This window comes from Lithobates pipiens, unplaced genomic scaffold (assembly GCF_037356315.1).
Source record: "Lithobates pipiens isolate NorthernLeopardFrog02 unplaced genomic scaffold, aLitPip1_a1.2 Scaffold_23, whole genome shotgun sequence".
In the NCBI taxonomy this organism is placed as follows: domain Eukaryota; kingdom Metazoa; phylum Chordata; class Amphibia; order Anura; family Ranidae; genus Lithobates; species Lithobates pipiens.
In genome coordinates, this window is record NW_027507785.1 from 91,665,213 (window position 1) to 91,690,924 (window position 25,712).

At 41.5% G+C, this 25,712-nt stretch overlaps 1 protein-coding gene across 5 annotated transcripts in view; it reads left to right on the forward strand.

Moving 5' to 3' along the window:
• Positions 1–25,712, forward strand: part of ERC2 (ELKS/RAB6-interacting/CAST family member 2) — a 1,374,577-nt gene that overhangs the window by 598,258 nt on the left and 750,607 nt on the right. For all 5 annotated transcript variants that reach the window (XM_077452044.1, XM_077452047.1, XM_077452045.1 and 2 more), the window contains one exon: positions 5,839–5,974. In XM_077452044.1, coding sequence (XP_077308170.1) covers positions 5,839–5,974 — 136 coding nt within the window. The remainder of the gene's footprint in view (positions 1–5,838; positions 5,975–25,712) is intronic.

Genomic DNA, 25,712 nt, shown 5'->3' on the forward strand with positions numbered 1-25,712 from the left:
CAACATGCATGCTGGAAAACCAGCAGCCGGCCGATGGCAGAGAACGCTGACCGGAGTGTTCTGGCAGGGGGGCTGTCCCCTTGTTAGAGCAAAATAGCTCAGCGAGGGAGATCGCTAAACTAACTTTGCATGGTTAGTACAGAGCTCCGACCGGAGCTGTTCGTTTATTTCGCTTGGTTGCACACAAAAAAAAACTGTCAGTGTTTACCTGGCTTTACATTCTGTAAAAGCAATGCAAAATTCATGGAGGAGGGGGGAACCATAGGCCTTCAGGATGCAGTGCATATGTTTTATGTGAAAATTCAGTTTAGTAAAATAACTATTATGATTATTTTTACAGAAATATATGTACAAAATAAGTACGCTTATTAGTTATACATAAGGTGTTGCCAAACAAGTGGCACATAAACTAGGATTTAGGCTTTCCATAGACATGTAAAGGTGATCAAATGCGCATGCAAAATCCTAATACCATCAGGTTCGGAACAAAAAAGTTGTTGCGCTCAAGTTCTTCATCCATGCAATTTGAAGCAATGGAGATGGGAGGACAGAACATTTACACTGGCTGCCACAACCACAAATTACAGGAGGAAATGGTGGCAATTAGGACATTTCTTCTTAGTTGAGTTGCATCTTGATATAGCACAGTCCCAACACACTTACACATACAAAGATACTGGGGCCAATTTATAGACAGGATCTGATTAACCTACCATCATGTCTTTGGAGTGTGGGAGGAAACCAGAGTACCTGGAGGAAACATACATAGGCACAGGGAGAGCATGCAAACTCCAGGTAGATGGTGTCATGGTCGGGATTTGAACCAGCGACCCTATTGGCTGTTAGGTGAGAGTGCTAACCACTACACCACTGTGCTGCCCGGTGTCAACTGTTCCCCCAATAACACATTACAGCGATCATGCATGTTTTCTATGCATGTTGGAGCCTTGCTTATTCTGCTGATTGCTATATCACAGATGTCTTGATATCAGTTTCCCGTAATTCCCAGTACAGCAGCACTTAAAGTGGGAGAGAGAGAAACATGGGGTCTACTTGCTTTACACAAACGTGCTTATATCAGGAAAGAACACATGAATCACTTACTCAATATTCTACTGGCTCCTCATTGTCCAGTCATTGGCTTGAGAAGGTCCTAAACCAGGCTGTATTGGTAAGCTAAATGGTTGACTGCATGGAGGTCAGGGACTTTGCTGTACTGCCTGGCAAGGTATTTGGATCACAATAAAGGCAACATTATCATTAAACAGGTACAACATTATAACAATTATATTTGAACTATTTAGCTTTTTGACCTGGAGTTAAAGTAATTCTAAACCTTCTTTTTTTATAATCAACATGTCATACTTACTGTACCTGTTTTGTACAATGGCGCTCCTGGCTCCTCCTCTTCGGCGAGTGCCCCCATAGCTACAGAAGGGGCTTGTGCAATCCTAATGGCTCCCACTGCTGCCTCTCTGTCCTGTGAGGAGCGGAGAGAACTGCTGCTCTTGGGCACAGCTCTGTATTGAGATTGATCTCAGATAAGTATAAGGGGGAGGTTGATCACAAAAATTTTTTTTTTTACCTCAATTCAGAGAATGCATTAAGGTGAAACAAAACCTTTAAGCATTTAGAACCACTTTAAGCTTCAGATACACAGTATTTCAGACAATTGTGTGGTTGCTCCATTCTAATGTAAAACATCATATAAATCAAGTATGGGATCTAGATTAGTACATTCGATAACTTGATGAATGTCATTTGAAAGTACTTCAAAATTTTATTTGCGTTTAACATTCTGAAATGTTTAACATTTTGAAATAAATTGACTTTTCCCAACGAAATTTGCTTGGAAAAAACATTCCCATTCTGCTCTGTCACATTTTCCTGTCACTGTGATTGAAAACGAATGTTGATTTGACCCCAATAAAGATTATAAAATCAAATAAACTTTCTCAAAACTAAAAATTGTGAACAAAATTCTACTAGTGCATGGCCAACCTAAAACAGTAACACCAATTTCCAGAAATAACACATGACTACTGTTCCACAATAAAAATCCAGATTGGTCCAGTACAATACATTTTAATGCATATCCCTGTCCCCCTGAAATGACAAACATGTTATCATGTTGCTTCTTTTGCGATAAAAAGTAAATTGGCATTATCGCCAATTTCTGTGCTTTATATAGTACTGTTTATACCCTTTTTTGCATTAATGTTGCTGATCTCTTTCAGACACTTTAAACAACTTCCTGCCTACATATTTCACTCCAGCATTGACTCCTTAAGCATCATTGCTCTGGACTGCCTTTCTGAATATGACATTGATGGATTATGCCTGATAAATTTGTCTTGGCACTGCCCGAGGGCCCCGGGTCGCTAGGGGGCTCCATCAGGGTTGCCAGCCTCAGTAAACCCAGGGACAGTATGTAAAAATCTGTGTTTTCTTTTTTACATCTGTCTCTGAAATGTCCCTTACCGACATCCTTTTGGTCTGAAAATCCTAAGATTATCTGGTACCTTCTCAGCTAATAGAAACATGTCTGTGTATACTGTGTGTACATGTATGTGTATACTGTGTAATTGTATACTGTGTGTGTATACTGTGTGGCCCCATAATCTCTGATTGCCCGGGGGGGGGCTCCATAATCTCCTTTGCCAGGGGGCCCCATGTGTTGTCAGTCTGCCCCTGGTCTCTGCCATGGTCGAATGTGACAGGAGTAACACAGGAAGACAGTTAGAAGACAGGGACAGGGCATTGTCACCAGGAAGCGCCTTAACAAGTACATTCATGGGAGCATCACTGGCTATTATTTTAATGAAACTTACATATTTAAAAGGATTACAAACTTTTGAAATGACATGTAAAAGCTTCTGTGAGATTTTTAAGATTTTAGATATGCTTTAATGGTTGGAAAAGACTCACACTGTTGACCCTTTTCTAGCTTTGGTCTTTGTAGCATTTTGATTGTTACAAAGGGGCAAATGCACTTTAGATTATCAGATGGAATATGAGACGAAACAGAAGGTAACTTTGAGGTCAATTTACAGCTGACATCTTTATTCAGACACCAAAATTATTTTCCTGGGAAATTCTTTTACTTTTTTTTTTTTTTTTGCTCAACGAACACTAATGAAAAGTGAACACTAACTCATAGGAGAGTGGAATGTTTCCATTAAATGATGAGCAACCATGCTCAGTGAAAGACACCCCAAAAGTCTCTTATTACAGCAGTGGCACCAGGAATGTTGGCCACAAATTGAACTGCTAAATAAACTGATTTGGACTCTGGGATTGCAGCACCTCTAATGGGCAGGCTGCTTCTCTCTTTAAAACCACATGTATATTTTCACTGCAGCTAAATGTATACACTTTGCTTCCACTCTCTTAAAAGTTTGAGAGGAATGGTCATTTTCACCAGCAACTTGTAGGCTGAAGCTTAAAATCAGATAGGACTATAATGGCGTCTATTATGTGTCTGAAAACCCTTTATGCTGTGTTCTCCTCTGTGTATATTTCTAATCAAATGTCAATGTGTAAGCTGAAAACATTATCTTACTAGTCATATATTGTTCATGCCCCTTATTTTTAAAGAATGTTATGCTACAAATGATTAAATTATTATTATTAATTTTTTTTAGAAAGAATACATTCTTGGTCATGATAATGGGGCGCTTTGCTTTGCAGCAATTTTGTAATAATAAAGTTGTGACTTTTTAAAAAATATATTTAATAAATTGTGTCAGTACCAAAACAAAGCAAAAAAAAAAAAATATAAAAAAAAAATATATATATATATATATATATATATATATATATACATACATGGACCAGCCACAACTTTATGACCACCCGCCTAATATTGAGTAAGTCCCTCTTTTGATGCCTAAACAGCTGTGAACCGCCTGGGTATGGACCTTTGAAGGTACGCTATAGTATCTATGACCCTGGTCATCTCCTGTCTCCACTACTGAAACTCCCTCCTCATTAGCTTACCTTTAAATAGGCTATCCCCATTTCAGTCCATCATGAATGCTGCTGCCAGGCTCATTCACCTCTCAAACCACTCAGCATCTGCTATAACCCTTTGCCAATCCCTCCATTGGCTGCCACTTAGCCAACAAATTGAATTCAAGATACTAACTATAACTTACAAAGCCATCCACCACCTGCCCCCTAGCTATATCACTAACCTAGTCTCAAAATATTAACCTAATAATTCTCTTTGCTTCTCCCAGAACCTCCTGCTCTCAAACTCCCTTATTACCTCATTCCATGCTCACCTTCAGGACTTCTATAGAGCCTCTCTCATCCCCTGGAATGCTCTACCCCAATCTGTCTGATTTTATCCTACTTTATCCACTTTCAGACGGTCCCTGAAAACCCATCTCTTCAGAGAAGCCTATCTGGCCCCCACCTAACAACTGTACATATATCTTCTCAATCAGCACATCACCCACATTTATTACCTCTTGTATCTCTTGACCTTCTCACTTAGATTGTAATCTCTAATGAGCAGGGCTCTCTGATTCCTACTATATTAATTTGTATTGTATTTGTACTGTCTACCCTAAAGTTGTAAAGCGCTACTTAAACTGTTGACACTATATAAATCCTGTATTATAATAATAATAATAATAATAATAATAATAGTAATAGTAATAATAATCTGGTACAAACCAAGCTGTTAGTAGCAGATCCTTGCAAGTTGCAAGGTAGGGTCTACATGAATCCAATTAGTTTATTCAGCATGTCTCACAGATGCTTAATTAGATTGAGATCTGGGGGGGGGAATTTGGAGGCAAAGTCAACAACTTGAACGCATTGTTGTGTTCCCCAATTCATTCTTGAACCATATTTGCAGTGTGTCAGAGCACATTATTCTGCTGAAAAAGCCCACTACCATCAGGAAATAGTGTTTCAATGAAGGGGTGTACTTGGTCAGCAACAATGCTTACATAGGTGATATGTGTCAAGTGACATCCACATGAATAGCAGAACTTCACGGTTTCCCATTAGAACATTGCCGCAAGGATCACACTGCCTCCTATGCTGCGCCTTGGTGCTGTCTCTTTCCCAAGTAAGCAATGCACACACACTCGGTCATCCACATGAAGTAAAATAAATCATAATTCATCAGACCAGGCCACCTTCTTCCATCTCCCAGTGGTCTAGTTCTGAGGCTCATGTGCCAATGGTAGGCAGAACTTTTGGCTGTGGACACAAGCCAGCATGAACTATACAGCTTGATTCACAACAAACTGTGATGCCCAGGGACAACATGTTTACCTGCTGCATGATTAAATGACAACTTAGGTTGTGGTTGGAGCAGAAAAAACAAAAGAGATTGTTTGTACACTCTGCATCAGTATCCCTAAAACTGACCCCTAGAAGACTAGTCATCCAGCCATTCTACTCTGCTAGCAGTTTAGTTTTAGGTGCACAGAGGCAGAAGACTGTAAGTACAGTTTACACCATTCCACCCATGAAAATGCATAGGTCTAGCAAGGGCAGCCTCAACAAGGATTAAGCTGGGTGGTACTGGCAGACTGGGTGGAAGATCTGAAATCTAATCACAAGTTATTGGAAGTGGGCAGCATGGTTTGTGGGCCTCAGTACTTGCCATGGTAGCCTCAGCCATTGAAGGTTAAATCTGTGTAATATGTGCAGACATCTGGCCCTGGGTTGATGTAATCAAAAACATGTCCATGTTGCCCAAAACATATCCACATTAAGCCAAAATCCAGTTGTCTTATTAACACAGATTAACAAAAATTATGAGACTTTTTCTTTCTACCTAAGCTTAGTCTAATAATGTTTTCCTCTTTTTCTTAGGCTTATGAAGGACCAGAATAAGAAAGTGGCCAATTTGAAGCACAATCAGCAAATAGAGAAGAAAAAAAACACTCAAATGGGAGATGATGGTCGTCGGAGGGATGATAACATACTGGATAACTCCCAACATCTCCAGGTTTGATTATTATATCATGATATTCTTGAAAAATCATACTAATAGCTCTTTGGGTTCTGTACTTCACTAAAACCCACCTTTGCTATAAATCTGTAACAAATGGCCCCAAGATTTAAGTGGATCTGAAATCAAAAGAACACCTCAAAATGTTAATTGCATCTAAGCAGTACTCTTGACTTGAGTTCATCCTGAAAACTAGTTTATTTCCTCTGCCTAGACATTCCTGTGTCTTGAGCCTCACAGCTGTATATCTGCACTGTGAATATAAGCTACTATTGCCTACAACTTCTAGTTTCACAATATTTGGAGTGAGATTTAGTGTGAGATTAAGTGATGTCAATACTGTGCTGCTTGCCGAAGAGAAAGCTGTACCCGAGGACTTGCAGATGTGGTAAGTCAGAAAATTATCAACTGCACGAATATACCCCATCGGCACACATATTTCATAATCCCGATTTTCCTCCAGGTATAAATATTAGGGCATTTAAATGGTGCACAGACAAAGGTCTGTACCGCATTTGCCACTTTTTCACACACCACGGGCCATCCACCCTATCTCATTGCCGTTCGGTCTTAGAGATACCCTCTTCTGAGAAATTACATTTTTTTTCCATTATCTCATTTTTTATGAACTATCTGGCCCTCTGGAGAACCCCCCTCAATGACAGATTATGAACAATGGTGTACTAATGATCAGGATACAAGAGGTGGTATTTCTATGGTGTATAAATCACTGTTCATCCCAGTTAAGAAAAAGCCATACATGCTGTGTTGGGAAAAGGGCCTTAATGCTGAGGTTGATCTGGATTCCTGGTCATCTAAACTCCAGATACCCTACTAGGGGGTCCTGAATGTTTCACTGATAGAAGCTAGTCTTAAAGTTCTGACAAGATAGTATTTGGTCCCTGGTCGCCGAGGCCAGGATGTATGCTACGACTCCCGCAGAATGTTTCTGAAATTGCAAACCAAGAGGTTCTATGTTGCATATATGGTGGGGATGTCCTCAGCTTAGGCATTTTTGTAATAGGGTGTTTTCCATGCTCCAGAAGTTGACTGGGTTGTCTACTGACCAACAGCCCAGTTTAGCGCTGCTTAATGATCTCCCACTGGGGTGGCCTCATCCACTAAAGTGCCTGGTGTACTTTGTTTTTTTAGCTGCTAAGACCATTATAGCTGAAGCATGGAAGACACCCTCAGTGTCCTTTAGAAGGCTGAAGCCTAAAGTATTGTGGATTATGATTCATGAAAAAGTTGAAAGCATTATTAATGAACATCAGTCTCTCTTTGAATGTACTTGGAAACCTTGGGCAGCATATATCCATATTCCTCTCTTTCAGACTACTAATGTAGTACGGTCCCAGGCTCCTTTTCCTTGGCCTAACCCCCTCAATTAACCTAGATCTCCTGTCAGGAGGGCCACGTACCTGATGTGAGACCGAAGTAGTGGGGAGGCCTCCCTTGCACCTCGAAGCCTCTGGAGACAGAGACTTGGTGGACACCGAGTGGCTTGGTTACCAGGGTTGCGGAGCACCGTGCAAGCCTTAGTCTGAGATCAGAGCCAAGGTCAAGTCCAGTTGGTCAACAAAATATAAAAGGGTTAATCAGAAGAAGAACATCCAAGCCGGAGTAAGTTGCAATCTGAGTACAAAAGGGGCAAAGAAGTAGAATGGTTAAGGTACAAATCCGAGGTCAATAGCAAGCAGCAATAAAGAGTAGTCAAATAGGCTTCCAGGTCACAATAAGTTCAGACAGATCACACACTAGCACATGAACAAGGGGGGACTGAAGATAATCCAGCAATGTGTCTAGGCTGGGCTTATATAGGGAAGCTTGAGGTCACTTCCTGTATGCCTCCTGGGCATTTTCCCACCTTTTTCCATCAGGTTGAGTTCACTTCCTGTGTGTCTCCTGGACATTTTCCTGCCCTTTTCTATCAGGTTGAGGTCACTTCCTGTGCGCGTCTTGGGCATTTTCCTGCCTTTTTCCATAAAGTCTTCTGCGCTGGTGCGGGTTAGCGTAATGAGGCATCTTTGGCGCATGCTCAGTTGGCACGAATTTCCTCTTGTGGCAATGCGCCATTGATGCATGTGTAGTAAGGCCTGGACTCTTACATCTCCCTTTCCAATTCGAAGTTTTCTCTTTTTACTCTTGACTACTCTTTCTTTTTCCCTGTTTTTTTTCCTTTCATCTACTGTGCTGGTTCTATCGTTTTTGTCTTTTATGTGATTTTGGGTCGCAAGTGCTAGTAATGTTATTTTTGGCATAACTCTTGATATGTACTAGGCCTGCCTATATGTAAATGATATTACCAAGATAATAAATTATTTGATACATTTATGTTACTATAAGTTACAGTCCTACCACTTTATAGGTTTATGTTTTATTTTAGTGGGACATCCTACATAATATGATTGCTGGATTGCTATAAGTATTGAAGTTTTAATATCTTGAATTACATATTTATATTTTGTACTGTCATACTTGACATTGCAAGGCCCATATGTTGTTATTAAAATTTTGCTCTACAATAAAAAAAAGGAAAAAAATCTTTTGAAAGTTAAAATATCAACTGCATGGAGGCTATGGACAATATAGGAGACTAGCCTAATTTAAAAATGGGGCTGTTTAAATGTATTGTGAATATAGATTACAGGAAATATAGTCCTCACAATATGACTAGTGAAATACAAGTAAAGGTTTGAGTTTATACATGAACATTTACACTTAAACTAATTGGAAGATTTTACATTTGTCCTAAGTTCCTTTCTTTTTATAAAGTATTTCATTACAAAATGCAGCTATTGATTGTGTGATTGTGATAAATGCAATCAATATAATTAATGAGCATTTTTTAGCCCTGGCTAACTTATTCCTTAAAAAAAAATAGCTTTGGTATTATCTAGCTCCCTATTTATTGAATCTTGAGTGAACTTTTCCTGCTTTGGTTTTATGGGAATTTCACATTGAACTGAACTTCATTCTATACTCCAAGTCGTATAAGCATCTTTTGTTTTGTAATACAGTATCATTAAATGTCCATTTGATTTATGTTATAGAATTCTCTTGCTGCTTTCTGCCCGCTCATCACCGATTGCTGTACAGTGTAATTGTGACAGTGGCAATCATTATGTTCCAAAATGACACAATAATAATCATCTTTAGATATGTGTGACATTGTCCCCTATTATAGTTATACATTGTGGTGTAATTATCTCACTACTTATATAAGCAAGGCTCCCAACGAAAGGAAGTCACATAATTTATGTTATTTTTTAGTGACATCCAGTTAGATATTACATTTCATCCTGCAATTGTTACTAAGAACTGACCCACAGAGAGGTGACAACAGTAAATTGTTTACATGTGATTATATTACAGCTGATGAGATACGGAATATTGTGGTTGGGATTTAGCTTTATCTTCATTGCATTGTATATCTTGGCCTTTCCTAACAGCTTGCAGACAGCAGTCACTCCTATACTCCATAGCAATCACTGTTAAATCTGTATAGTGCTAATCAAAGATGTCTGTAGACATAAGATAATTATTACACAAGGCCCTGTTCTCATTGGCATTCGAAACTGGAATTTTTGGCACTGAATGCTTCACAAATCAGCCTACATTGGATAATATAGACAGTGCACAGAGCTGTTCATATTTGAAAAACATGAAGCTTTTGCAATTCTTCTTGTCACTGTGGGGGAGATTTACTAAAACTGGTATACACAGAATCTGGTGCAGCTGTGCATAGTAACCAATCAGCTTCTTACTTCAGTTTGCTCAGTTAAAGCGGAGTTCCACCCAAAAGTGGAGCTTCCACTGATCTGCTTCCTCCCCCCCCCCCCCTCCGGTGCCACATTTGGCACTTTTCAGGGGTGAACAGGCACCTGTTTTTTTACAGGTACCCTTCCCCACTTCCAGGTGACGGCGCTTTGGTGCCATGCTTCAGAAGTTTGGCGCCCCTCCTCCTTCCCAGGCCACATGCGTGTAGCGACCCGGCTGTGAAGCCAAAAGGCTCCATTGTCGGTTTCCCTTACGATGAATGGCAGCAGCAGCACCCAACAGCCGATCTGAAAATCGGCTAGGGTGCTGACATCGCAGGCTCCCTGGACAGGTAAGTGTCTATATATTAAAAGTCAGCAGCTACAGTATTTGTAGCTGCTGACGTTTATTTTTTTTTCCCCAGTCGGAACACCGCTTTAAGCTTTGACACTATAACCTGGAAGCTGATTGGTTACTACAGTATGTACAGCTGCATCAGATTCTGTATGCTCCAGTTTTAGTAAATCCCCCCCCCCCCCCCCCATGTGGCAAAAATGAAGCTACATGAGGACATCTAGGAGATGTTGAAGCTTGTCAACGCTTTTCATTCAAGTCTATGCTAATACACTGTAAACGCATATATAGCATTTACAGTGCATTTATAGCATGTTTACAGTGTGTTTGACAAGAGTTTATCAAATCAGTGACTGGAAATAATTTTTTCCAGCCAATTATTATTCCTCCAACCCTGAGTTAACTAACGCTGGATTGCATTGTCTACTCAGTGAATCTCAGCAGCACATTGTTTTTACAACTAAAATTATTAGTGCAGTGGCAGTGATTTGGATTGTGCATAAACAGAAGACTTCCAGCTAACATCTAGTTTACAATTATTATTACTTTTTTCATTTATTTTCACTTTTTAATACATTTCCTTTGCTTATGAAAAATACTTATTTTCTGTTGAAAGTTTTTTTGACAGCAGGTCTGCTGGTGTATTCTCTATAAGTGTCTTATATAAGTTGCCATGGAAGGGGAATTTTACTGGAAACCACATCAAAGATTCAGCATACCGGATTTTTGCACCATTCTGCACTTGCAATGTTCCAAAATGCATGTGAATGCATCCTAATCCTGATGCATCCTAAGATTTGTGACCATACTTCTCCTCTCCTTCTGTTCCTTTCCTTTTTAATTGTACTGTCAATGAACATGTGAAACTTGGCTGGTACGCAGTTAGACCCACTTTTTCATTTTAAATTCATTTTTAAACATGTGCAACATTAGTTTCGGTGGAAGGTGCGTTTTCCTGGACATGCCTTACCAAAAGATATAGCAATAAGGGTGTTCAAATGCACTTTACCAATATGTGTAGGTGTGAAATGGCCCTTAATCTGGGAAATTTTCTCAGCTTGACTTATTGACTGTAAGCACTTATATTGTTAACTCTTGCAACAGTTATCACTGACAGTACTTGAATTAGATGGAAATGGGTTAATAAAGCTATTTTTTTTCCATTCAGCCCTGTCTTATATTTAAATTTAGTCTGTCATTGTTAAAGGACAACTATCATAAAAAAATTATGAGCTGCTAACTAAATGCAGTCAGTGCATATACTAATGCCCTGTACACATGGTCGGAAATGGTCTGATCGGATTATATTGTCGGAAAATTCGATCGCGTGTGGGCTCTATCAGACTTTTTCCGTCGGAAATTCCGACGAAAAAAATTGAGAGCAGGATCCAAAATTTTACGATTAAAAAATCTGATCTGACTTTTTCCGATCGTTTGTAGAGAATTCCGATCGGACAAATTGCCATGCATACTCAGATTAAATTACGAGACCAAAGCTATTGGCTACTAGCCTCTACGTAGTCCCATCGTACGCAACAAATGTCACCTCGTTCCGAACGATCGTATGTTTCGACAACTGTGTCCGACTGTGTGTATGCAACAACAGTTTCGATCAAAATCTGTCGGAAAAAATAGGACAGATTTTGTGGTCAGAATGTCCGACCGTGTGTACAGGTCATAATAGTTTTCAGTATATTTCTTTCACATTGTTCTCCCCATATCGCCATGTAGACAAGATAACCAGCACAGCAATGGCAATGGAGGTTTTAGACAATTCATAACACTGCAGGGAGTACATACTCTTTTGGTACAAGATTTAACTACTATAACATTAAAAAAAAGTTATAGGAAGCTACTTCAGCACCAACTTAATTGATTAAAATTGCTACATGGAGCTATAATTAATTCAAGAATTAGTCTTTTCACAATCAACATATGAGTTATATATGCTACTGGTCAGTCCCTCTCAACTCTGTGTATGAGGGGGAGCAGCAGAACATCAAGAAACACTTGTCATGTAGACACATTGGAGGATTCTAGCCCATACCGGTGCATGAAATTGTTGCAAGCACTAAAATATTATTGGTATCTTTCAGCATTGAGCCAGATATAAACATACATGCATAGTTGCTGTTGCACACAGGCTTACCCTACTACATATTTTTTTACAGTCTACTGAATACATTCATTTAATACTTTGACTTCATTTATTCACTACAGTTGTCCTTTAAACTACTCCATATATAGCCTTTTTAGAGAAGGTTAGGTTGTGGGAGAGTTTGGTGATGATCGAGGGTTGGATTTTGTCTGATGCCTTCCTATCTCACCATTCTACAGCCTACCCTGCAAATTCTCCTGCTACAATAAGTTGGAGGTGGCATTTCACTATGCGGCCTGGTGTTCTTTGTGTACCAATGGGGGGGGGGGGGGTTTGTGTGATGCGCTGTGAATAAAACACATAAAAAGTCATAATAGTGGTGATCTGCATTGTTCTTGTGTAGACAAGTACAGATCATTGCATATAGTGTGAATGAGCCCTAACACTGTATCCAAGTTACACTTCTAGAATACACTCAAGCCCACATTACTGGATGAGCCCACGTATTCAGGTTCTATTATTTAGTTGTATTGACTTGGCTATGTGGGAAAACTATGTAACACTGGTATTAGTATGTTAGTATTTTTGCATAGTAACCAGGTGCTTTTTTGCCTCCATCACCGTGTCAGGAAGGGCAAACTGGTAAATGTGCCATTTAGGAGGTGGCATCTCTATTCTCTGTTGCTGAGATGCATGCAGTCAATAGAAAAAAGAGCCAGAAAATCAAGTGGGGTTTGACAATATCAGATTCTCGGGACCACTGCTTGAAAGCTAACTATAGTTTGTGACTCAGGGGTCCTAAACTACTTTGAAGGCCTTTCAATTTGGAAGTGTGTTACCACATGCACATTTTGAAAGGGCTGCCAACACACCACAGCAAACCTAAAAATGTACATGTTTCTTTTATAAACATCCTGCACCACAATGTACACAAGCACATGCAGTAAGTTGCACTCAGCTGTTGTCAGGTAACTGGTTATTGAGCCCGATATGCAGAGGGAGGCCTCACTTACGATCCTGACTCGCGGACCCTGGTACAGCTGACAGGAGGCACGGGAGTACAGGAGAGCATGAGTGTCTGGCAGGCCAACAGCTGATAGGCAGGACTGATGCTCCAGACGCAGCTGAGACACTGGATCAACAGGTGGAAGGCAGCAGACTGGAAGCTGAAGCTAGAAGGCAGGCACTTCACAGGATGTAGGTGGATGGTCCCAGGGATGAGACGCAGGAAGGTCAGGCAGGCCGGGTCATGCACAGGAGTAAGGATGAGCCGAACACCAGAAGCTGCGAACAGACCTAAATTTTGTATGAACTTTAGAACCCTATTAAAGTCTATGGGACTCGAACGTTCAAAATCAAAAGTGCTAATTTTAAAGGCTAATATGCAAGTTATTGTCCCAAAAAGTGTTTGGGGACCTGGGTCCTACCCCAGGGGACATGTATCAATGCAAAAAAAAGTTTTAAAAACTGCAGTTTTTTCGGGAGCAGTGATTTTAATAATGCTTAAAGTGAAACAATAAAAGTGTAACATTCCTTTAAATTTCGTACCTGGTGGGGGTGTATAGTATGCCTGTAAAGGAGTGCATGTTTCCCGTTCTTAGAACTGTCCCTGCACAAAGTGTAATTTCTGCAGGAAAAAAAGTAATTTAAAGCGGGAGTCCGCCGGGAGTCCGCCGGGACTCCGCGTTTTTTTTTTTTTTTTTAAAGTCAGCAGCTACAAATACTGCAGCTGCTGACTTTTAAAATAGTGACACTTACCTGTCCAGCGCGCCCGCGATGTCGGCACCCGAAGCCGATCTCTAGATCGACACTCGTGTGCTGCCGCCGCCATCTTGGGTATGGGAATCAGGAAATGGAGCCTTTCGGCTTCATTTCCCGGTTCCCTACTGCGCATGCGCGAGCCGCGCTGCGCAATGAGGACGGTCCCCGCTGCCTCTGGGATCTATGTGTTTCCCAGCAGGCAGCGGGGCACTTGCAGAAGGGGGCGGGCACTTGCGGAAAGGGGCGTAATGTACGCCCCTTTCCGCAGAGAGCTAGCCCGGAAGTGGGTGCAGTTACCTGGATTATCCGATGAGCGGAAGGTCCATTTTAGGGTGGACCTCCGCTTTAAAAGTGCTTGCGGCTATAATGAATTGCCGGCTCCCGGTAATGCAGAGAACAGTCATTGAAAGTCATTGAAAAAAAAAAGTGTGGGATTCCCCCAAATTCAATTACCAAGCCCTTTAGGTCTGGTATGGATATTAAGGGGAACCCCACGTAATTAAAAAAAAAAATGATGTGGGGTCCCCCCCAAATTTCAGGTCTGGTATGGATTTTAAGGGGAACGCCAGGCCAAATAAAAAAAAATAAAATAAATAAAAAAAAAATGGCGTGGAGCTCCCCCAAAAATCCATACCAGACCCTTTATCCGAGCACGCAACCTGGCAGGCTGCAGGAAAAGAGGGGGGATGAGAGAGCGCCCCCCCTTCCTGAACCATACCAGGCCACATGCCCTCAACAGACCTGAAGGGTCTGGTATGGATATTTGGGGGGACTGTAATTTTTTTTTTACATTTGAGACAGGCTTCCCCTTAATATCCATACCAGACCTGAAGGGCCTGGTAAATGAATTTGGTGGAACCCCATGCTTTTTTTTACTTTTTTTATCAATGACTTTCAATGACTGTTCTCTGTATTACGGGGAGCTGGCAATTCATTACTGCCGCGAGGGCTTTTAAATTACTTTTTTTCCTGCAGAAAAGACACTTTGTGCAGGCCTGCAGGGACTCTAAGCACGGGAAACATGCACCCCTTTACAGGCATACTATACACACCACCCAGGTACGAAATTTAAGGAATGTTACACTTTTATTGTTTCACTTTAAGCATTATTAAAATCGCTGCTCTCGAAAAAACAGACATTTTTAAAACTTTTTTTTGCATTGATACATGTCCCCGGGGCAGGACCAAGGTCCCCAAACACTTTTTATGACAATAACTTGCATATAAGCCTTTAAAATTAGCACTTTAGATTTCTCCCATATACTTTTCGAATTTGCCGCTAACACCCCAATTTGTTCGCTGTGCGAACAGGCAAAAAGGCAATGTTCAAGTCGAACATGAGTTTGGCTCGAACTTGAAGCTCATCCCTACACAGGAGAGCAGTGCAGGAACAGATGCAGAAGGCTGAGGGAAGGTCACTGGATAAGCTGGGTCAGTAACAGACTGGTTCAGGTAAGGCAAAGGGTTAGACAGGAGCAAGGTCATGGACATGCCATGGTCAGGTGCAGGCGGATAGCAGCGCATAGTCATAAGGTAAGCCATTAATTTCAGGAACAAATCAGGAACACAGGAATCTCTCAGGGAACACTGTAGATCAAGCAGTAAGATTCCCCTGTCACCACAGCGTGCGACATCAACAACCATGCACCCACGCACAGGCACGCGCACACGCCCGTGGGGAACTGTTGGTCCCAGCAAGCCTTTCCCGACAGCTGTATTTTTGCTGAGCCACAACAAGCTTTATTGATGCCAGATAGGGTGAGACAGGCATGCTCTTCCCTGTCAGACTTGACCCTGGTACATGATGTGTTTCACCCAATCGGTTAATCATGGGCGAACACCTATGGACCTACTCTGTTTGCAATTAAACTTTTTGTGGTTCAGTAAAAAATACAGTAAAGTAAGCGCTATGTGTTTCTATGCCTGAGAGCGAGAAGGCGGATGCTAGAGAGTCTGTAAACCTGCAGCCGGTCACCTTATGTGCTTGCCTGGAGTGTTGTAGTTTATACATGTTACCACATCATACAGATAATTCCCATTGTGATATGCTGCAACCTGTATGCATTGGTGTGTGTTTGCAAGGTATGCTGGAGCACAATTCAAAATCAATGTCATCGCTCTGATGATTGTGTCCTATTGTTTGTTGTGGTAACACTCTGTATTACATTGTTTTAACACATGGAACTTGAACGCATACATATGAAGCCACCCTTAAAAATGTATGTGGGCAGCTAGTTTGTGATATCAAAATGCTGTGGGGTAGTAAGCTCCTACTTAATTTTCTGCCTATCCACGGTAAATAAATGCATGCACTTAGGGGGCCCCTTGCACACGGGCTCTTTGGCAACTTAAAGTGGAACTAAACCCTCGTATCCTTTACAGCCAAGGAAGCTACCCTTTTTGCCTCTGTTTGAGCTGCAGTTGCCATGCGATCGATTATGACACCAGCCATTTGTTGGCTTGCCAATTTATTTGAGCGCTAGCATATGCACACTAGTAACTTTAACGGTTATCATTCACAGCATGGCTTCATTTCTTACTGTTTTACAGCTTTAATTCACCAGTAGACACATACAGTGCTAGATCTACCTTACCTCGCATCTGCTTTTAAAATCAATGCTTGATCAATAAGCTTGCAGTTACCCTATAAAAAGGCAGCTATGTGCAGTATTCAAATTTCATAAGGTCAATCTAACTGACTGACCTAAGTCTGATTTAGTTGCTTTTATTCACCGCTTTCCATTCCTTTTTTCCATGCACTTTGCCGAAAAAGGCCTAATGTATTTTAGCTAAAGCAATTTCCCTCTCTTTTTGAGCAGCTTTAGATTTGGAAGAAGAATTTGTCATGTTGTATAATATAAATAAGCACATACATTTATCCCATATCCATTAATGTCTGAAACTCATTTAAAGAGCCTAACTCTCATAAAGCAGCTGTTTGGTTAGTTAATGGACATTGTGGGAGACACTATTTGACTTTTTTTCAGGCTGAGAAAAATAGCATTTTGTTCTCTATTTGATTTATTTGTCAATGTTTTCTTTTCCTAGCACATTCATTAATAATAATTGTAATTGTGAGTCATGACCCCTTCGTGTTTTACACGCTACGAGACCTTTCATGCTTTATGTGGAGACATTATTTGTCTAATGGAAAAATGTGGAACATGTTTGATCAGTAAATTTACATTGAGTTTGTGACCGACAGAAATATTTTTATGATGTTTGACAGACTTGAGTACCATACTGTACAACCTGTGAACAGTTTCCATGTAATCACCCTTTTTTTCTTGCATTACCTGTTTTTAATGTGTTTGAGTAGCAGATTTACAAATCAATGCTGCCTATGTCACCTACATTTTTTCCCTAGTCAGGGCCTAGAAGTATGACATTCTGGGGGCCAAAGGCGCTTTTGTGTTTACAGGATAGTGGAAAACCCCTTTAACATTGAGCTTTCATCATAAAATTAAACAAACTTCTTGACAGGTGTATAAACATACATACTTATATTGCCCAAGTGTGCATGTTTATGCCTTGAGTAGGCAGTAGTATAATTTGGGTGAAATACAGCAATTGACTAGGGTTTATCTAATCTAACTTTCCAGTGGGTCATTAGCTATGATGTCTTTAGGGGCCTAGTGGCATGGTGACTGTCACCCAGCCTGTTCATAAACCTCAGGCTTTAAGCTTGCATGCAAACAGAATTCTTTCATAGAAAATAGATTTATCTCGAAACACGTAAACAGAGTTTTTGCACAATGCTGCAAAATCTCGAAATAAACTTACACAAATTTCAAATGCTCACAGTTGCCCCAAAAGTTTATACCTCAAGAACTGCTCAAATCTGCCAAGTCTTCTCCAAAGATCAAGGCATATACCTTTACGCTGACAACTGGATTCCTATTTGGGACACTCACTGGATAACCATTTTAAAATTAACAGTAAAGCACAATTTTTTCTAGAACGTGTTCATGTAATAATCAGCCTTGAAACTTCACCATCTTCTGATCTTTATTCAGCGCTGGTCTCTGCTGTACACACCTATACTAGCAGACTTTAAAGCAAGGTATAAGCTTTTAACAGATTTGTCTTTTTTCTCATGCCCAAAATAAAGTCCTGTATGTCTCAATTTCGTCCAGCTGGCCATACCTTAGATTGTTTTTTAGACTGTGCTATTCAGGGCTGTACTGTTGGTGATCTTTAATTTGATAGTCATTTGTTGAGTCTGGACTCTGGCATTGTTTTTAGCATTTGACAACCTTCTCAATTTTAGTGGTGGGTGGAGGTTTGATTTCATTTAGTATGTCACATTTTTTGATGTCCTTAATTAGGCATTAATTTTTATTGAGTACACCAGACAGGGAAGAACAAGACCAACATTTTGTACAGTGAAAACGGCCGATACATAAACCAAAACCAAAGCAGCAACATCCAATATGGAAATAGCAAATCGGTTGGTGTAGACATAGCGCCAGTTCACCTAAATTAAATATAAAGTACAACAATAAAAAACATTACTATTGCTCCCAGTCAGGTGCACACAAACAGGTTTTCCAAATAACGAAGAAAACTTTACATTTTGGAAATCAGAAGACAGAGAAGAAAGTGTGAATATGAAGAGAACCAAAGCAGGCTCAATAGAAATCAAGGGCGAATGAAGGTAAGGGCTTAGGGGAAGAGGTGGGGAGGGGGGTTGGCAGAAGAGGAAAAAAAAGGAGGGGGTGTTGTATGTGAAGGAAATTGGTTAGGGAAACATCCACAGTTAAAGTAGCTCTACTGAGGGGGTCACAAAGGTGTTATAATCTTGAGAGAATCAGAAATCGTTCCAGTAAAGCCAGGTTGTATTCAATATTTCCTCTTTTTGGTTAAATGCGGCCGTCAATTGTTCCATCAGGTTAATTTTGTTCACCACAGCTATCCACTGACCAATTGAATTCCCTAAACCTCCTCTCTGACAGACTAGAAGGAAACTCCTGGGTGCCAATGACCGGTGACAAAGGTGAAGGAGACCATTGTGACACAACCAGTTTTTGCTACTTCCGACAGAGTAGTCCCAATCAAAGGGTGGGATTTCAGGGGTATCGGCAGGGCAGAAGTCTGCCAAGCGGAAAGGAAGATACTGCCTGTTCCACCCACACCCACTCCTTCTCTGAGGCATGCTTGGTATAGTCTAGGGCTCTAGATAAATGGACTGTGTGATAATATTTAAATGGGTCTGGGAACCCTATGCCACCCTGGTCTTTTGGTAAGGTCAGGATATGATGAGACAGTCTTTTTGCTTTGTAACCCCAGAGAAAGTTCAAAAATTCCCCCCCAGACCGAATGAAGGAAGTGGTTTGGAACCGTTATTGGCAATATTTGGAGGAGGTATAATAATTTTCGCAAAACCGCCATCTTTAAAATGCTGTTACTACCCAGCAAGGAGAACGTATTCTTGTGCTGAAGATCTAGACGTAGACAGATAAGCCAGTGGGTGAAATTCTCCTGAAAGACTGCTGACAATGAGGGGGTAAGATAAATGCCCAGATATTTGATTTTGTGGTGAGCCCAAGAGAAGGGGAAATTCTGTTGAATGTTGTTGAGAGTCTACTTAGATAAATTTAAGTTTAAAGCTTCAGATTTGTGCACAATAATTTTATAATTAGAGAGAGTGGAATATGTCCTAAGAGCCTGCATTAAATTGGGGATGGAAGTCACGGGGCTTGTTACAGAGAATAACAAATCATCGGCATATTTCGCAACTTTATGATGTGCGTTGCCTGTGCCGATGCCCTTTATATTTTGATTGTCTCTAATGTGAGCTAGCAGGGGTTAATATCGAGGGTGATAACGAGCAACCCTGTCTCGTCCCGTTACTCAAGGAAAAGGGGGCAGAAATTGCTTCATTGGCCTGGACTGCTGCTGAGGGATGGAAATAGATTGCCTCTATCCTTTGACACATATGAGGACCCAGGCGAAGGCACTTCAACGTGCGTTTCATAAAAAGCCAGTTGACCCGGTCAAAAGCTTTCTCTGCATTAGCTGAAAACGTCAAAATTTGAGTTTTCCTGGACCGGGCCAAGTGAATAAGATTCAAGGCCCTAATCGTGTCATCTCTGGCTTCCCTGGTCAGGACGAAACCTGCTTGGTCATAATGGACTAATTTCGGGACAAAAGAGATCAGGCGGTTGGCTAGTATCTTGATAAATATCTTGAGGTCTGTATTCAATAAAGATATTGGGTGGTAGTTCGCACAGTCTGTCACATCTCTACCCTCTTTAGGAATCAGAGCAAATAAGGAATTCCTAGGGAGTGGCGTCCCATCTCGGAGCACATTGTAAGCCTGCAAAAATCGAGACTTCAGGTGCGAAGCGTACGTCTGATAATAAAGTAGAGGAAAACCATCGGGTCCCAGTTTTTTTTCGTGTTTCCAGACCTTGGATAGTTTGAAAACTTCTTGTTCTGTAATATGGCCTTCCATGTCTTCCCTCTCCTGAGGCGTCAACGTGGGAACACCTGAGAAGAGCAGGTATTTGTGTATTAGTAAGCTTTAATCTCCTCCTCCACTATTTTTGCATATTGTGGCTGCTGGATAAAACTCTCATTTAATTGCCAAGACCCAGGTTGGTGAGACCTGCCTCCCCCAATATGAGTGTCAGTAAAATCGGTGCGTAATCTGAAAGGGATCTCACCCCTATACTACTGGATGACCCTAAAGGAAGGGCCGATTGGTGTACTAGAAAATAATTCAGTCTCGGGTAATAGTTGTGAGGGGGGCGAAAAAAAGGTATAGTCCCGAGTGTCGCTGTATGCAATCCTCCAAGCATCCACCAGGTGAACAGCCGTCAAGGCTTTCTTAATCTGATGAAGGGCTGCGTACGACAGATGAGAGGACCCCGTGGAGGTGTCCAACAAAGGGTCCAAAGCCACGTTTAGGTCTCCCCCCAAAATCAGCTGCCCCTCTGCAAAGTCAGTCAATTTGTCCATGCAGCCCTCAATAAAACCCACTTGGCCTATGTTGGGAGCGTAGATATTGACTAGGGTTACAACCTGCCCATAAATGGAGCCTTTCACAAAAATGTATCGTCCCAGATTGTCTCTGAGGACAGCTGACAACGACCAAGCCACATTTTTAGAGACGAGAACACTTACATCACGAGATTTAGAGTCTGGGGAGCAGCTGTGGTAAACAAAAGGGTACCTGGAGTTCCTGAGGAGTTTTGGGAGGTTTGAATCCTTAAAATGTGTCTCCTGTAGAAAGTCTATGTGGGAACCAAATGAGACCCAGGTGACTAGGGAACCTGATGTGGCCCCTAAACATCCAAAAACAGGCCGTACAGCCAGAGGGGCTAGTGTGTAGGAGGAATACCCTTATGTTCAATCCTGCAGGAAGAGGAACCAGGTACAGACTACAGTACTGCCCCAGATGGCTGAGTGTCGGGTAAAACTTGCTTTTAACTTCAGCTAAACAAATGTCTCTGTCACTTTGGATATCCTGGCCTGTAAGGTTAAACATAGCTAAGGCGCACCAGCAGAGGCAGAATGCCATGTCTGAGGAGGACAGGACTGTTGACTAAACTGTGGAAGGTCATCCTGGGAAGCTCACAGGGCACATGAAGGTCACAGTTCTGGATCAGAAGGATGGATGTGGTTCGGTTCAGAAGCAGCACTACTGGAACGGGACAATCTGTGATTTTGGGGCAAAGGATTGGACATCTGAGGGACAGGATCATCAAACAGGACATCCAGCCAGTTGAGAACAGAGATCGGGCCCGATCCCAAAAAATGAAAAAAGCTCAGTGAGTTGGTCCGTGGACCGCAGGGTGAATTGGAAATTTTCTTTCTTCACTTGCACATGGAATGGGAAGCCCCAGGTATAAGTATCTCCAGATTGACGTATAACAGTTAGGAGGGGTCTAACAGCTCTGCACATCCCTAGGGTAGCACAGGACAGATCTGGCAGGAGTTGAATAGAAGCACCATTAAAATCAATGGGACCCCTGTGCCAAGCCTTCTCTAGGATCAATTCCTTCACTTTATAGTAATGGACATGACATAAAACATCCCTCGGGTGGCCATTAGCAGGGAATATGCCCGGTGCTACTCTGTGAACTCTATCGAGCTCCATTTCTGCCATCAGTGCTCTACTGAGGTAGGAATTAAAAATTGAAGTAATTGTTGCAGCAAGGTCCCCAGGAGCCGTAGCCTCAGTTAAACCCCAGATCCTAATGTTATTCCTCCTACACCTGTTCTCGATATCTTACGACCTTAGCCTGAGCTGAAGGAGTTGGGATCTGTGATGGGACACTGTGGTTCCCAGTGCAGTAATGTGGATCTCCTGTCCAGTTTGATTGGAGTCAATAACAGTGACCCTATTATCAGTATGGGTGACCTGAGCCCAGAGATCCTTCACCTCTCTTGAAGCAGGATTCAATATGTTGAGCCCAGTGATCCAGCTCCTGTCTGGTAGGGAGAGTGGCCAAGCTGTGCTGAATCTGCCTGAGGGCTTCTAATGGGATTATATCTGCTGTGTTGTGCTTGTCTTCAGTGTCAGCAGATGAGGGAGACAGGCTCAGGCATGGTGAGGGGATTGGGGAACAGTCTCTCACCTCATCTGCAGAAGCCGTGTGTGGAGCAGTGAGATGGGATCATGGAGGAGAGCTTCTCTGAACTGCACACCTGGTTGTCGGAGGCACCGGTGCCATGTTGGCTGCGGCTGTCTCCACAAGGTCCGAAGTCTCTGGAGCCCGGGAGGCAAAATAGCAGATGATTACCTCCGATGTACGGGACTGCCGGACGCTCTGGGACCTCCTCCTTCTGGGCATTTGTCGGGATTAGCCCTGTGTCCTGGGAGCTCAGGAATCAGTGTCCGGACTCCGTCATGGTCAGCCATGCCCCCCCTGCATTAATCTGTTTTGATACCACTTGAGGCTGCATTTGGTACCTTCTTTTTTCTGGGGGGCTGTTACCTCTTTTTTCATATGCAGTGGTGACTGGTGCTCAATTTTTTTGAAGGTGGGGCAAACAAACCGCTCGCTCGCCCACTCACCTGCCAGCACTGCACTTACCCCACTGAAGTCGCGGGCGGCTTCCCTGACTTCTCGTTCTGGCCAATCCAGTTTTAGGACCCGCTTTCTGTCCTAATTGGTTGGGAGGAGAAGCAGGAAGTCAATATCGAATCAACATTCACTAATATCACAAGTGGGTGGGCTCGGGGCGCAGATCACTGTGCCCCAAGCCCAACCTTTTTGAATCCAATTAGAGCCTCAGGCTCTAATCACGTGCCCTTATGGACCAGCCGCTGCTGTTCATATGATTGTTTTAGGTACACTGGCCCACACCTGACCCAGTGTAATGATGGAACATGTAAATGTGGTCTCTAACCAATTTTGTGCCTCATTTTTTAGAGATGCTTATCTATTTTTGTCCAGGGCTGCGCTTATCCTGGAACTATAGGAAAAAGATTTAAGTCCTCCCCACCTGTAACCTAGTTATATTGCCTGATAATTCTTACACTTGCAGCAAAGGCAGCAGATGGGGATGTACACATGCCATTGCTACAATGGTCTGCTTCATCACTAAGCAAGAATTATATCTACTGCTGTGCCCAGTTGGTAGTTCCCACCAAATGTGGTTATTTACCTGCTTTGTAAGGGGTTAAAACAGCTTGTGAGGAGGTGACGTAACTCCTCCTCACTACCTGTTAAACGCACTTTGGAGAGCCATCCACTGCAGAGAGCAAACACTAGTGTAAACCAACCCTTACTTACTATTTTTCAACTTCTATTAACAGACTAAACTATCCAGCTAAAGTGGCGTTAAAAGGTTGAGACAAACTATTTAACATGAACAAAGGTGTTCACAATGGTTAGCTTTTTTTTTCATTTTGATAAAACCTTTATTTTAACAAAAATAAAAATAAAAAAAATGTTTCTGTGACTGCTTAAAAAGTGTTATGCCGCGTACACACGACCGGACTTTCCGGCAGACTAGGTCCAACGGGATCAGTCCGTCAGACAATCCGATCGTGTGTGGGCTAGTCGGATCGTTTTTTCGAAAAAAAAATCAGACGGACCTAGAAATAGAACATGTTTCAAATCTATCCGACTGACTCAATTCCAACAGACTAAAATCGTGAAAACTGTCCGTCTGTGTGCTAGTCTGAAGGACCAAATACGACGCAAGGGCAGCTATTGGCTACTGGCTATTGAACTTCCTTGTTTAGTTCTGTTTACGTCATCATGTTCAAAACAAATGGACTTTCAAACTGACTTAGTCCGTGCAAGTGTGGCCAAGAACTCCATCGAAAGTCCTTCGGGAAGACCGTCGGACATAGTCTGCCGGAAAGTCCGGTCATGTGTACGCGGCATTAGCTACAGTTGGGCTTAAATTTGTTAGTTAATTATGTCAAGTCAATAATGTCCATCACATATCACTAATCCACCTATCATCACCCTCTCTGCAGTTTGACAATGCTGCTTTCAAATGGTGTCTATGTTGCTCCTCCATAGTATAGTGGAGGAGTGAGTGTAGTTAACCTAAGAAAGAAAGTGTGTCACTTGCTATCATTAGGTGAACAAAAAGGAAAAAAGCTTACAAGAAAAAAATGAATACAGCCACCAGATCTAAGGACTGGTAAGCTGCAATATATATATAAAAAAAAAACGTTTTTGGATTTAGATATGTTTTAAACAATAAACAAAAATTGGATGTTAAGATATTTTATTAAAATCACAACAACCATATCTGGTCTTTCAGGTTATTGCACTTGCTTTCTCCATTTAGATTACATAGAACATTTACTGTTTTGGAACCATGCCACAATTAAATTCTTAACGACAAGGCAATGTACTGCCGTCTCGACTAGCAGAAGACAGACTAATCTTGTCCTAGGTGAGAACACTATGGTGGCCTTGTAATATTGGCTGAACCTAATCCATCCTGTTTAGAGTTACAGCCTAACTATCTGAGCAAGTCCCAGCTGACACAGGCATCCAACCACCAATAACCTGGTTTTGATTGGGACCTGTGATTAAGGGATAAATCATGCAGGACCTTGGAGCAGCATGGTTAAGTAATTGTTTAGAATTTCACAAAAATGACTGGCAGATTTAGGACACTGTTCTATATAACACCTCTTAATAGTTTCTCATTGAGAAAAAAAAAACATATTGTGTGGGATAAGGAAACCACCCTGAGTTGTGGTTGAAGGTAAACCACACACACAGAAACCAGCGGTTACATGAATAATATATTATGTTAGTGACAAGATATTGGCCCGTTGTTTTGGCACCTTAAAATATGGAATTTCAGCATTCCTATACATACTCTACCATAATAGCAGATTTGCAATTGTTCATGGTCCATCCGCTTAGATCAAAGACTGTAAAACTTATGCCATGTTTCATTTAGTATTGCTGGCCACACAGTATTGTTTAGCAGAAACTTTTATACAATTGCTTTATTTTAGGAAACAGATGTGTATTTTGCCATTCCTTGCTGAAAAGGCAGCTGCAGGAGAACACAACACTTTGCAGCTTGGTTTGTTTGTCTTTAAATGGTTAGTAAGCTTTCAGTGTTGTAGCTCTCCTATGAAAGTTATGTGCCTCAAGGCACAGTGCTTTTTTTATTATTATTTTTAATGTTCACTTCACATTACCCCATTTTTCTTTATATTACACTAGTCAAGGCTGGATTTATATATAGTCAACGGTTACCCTCTCATCATGTTTTTTGTCTGTAAGCGCAAAGAAAGATTGCTAATCATTGTGCAGTAATCCATGCAGA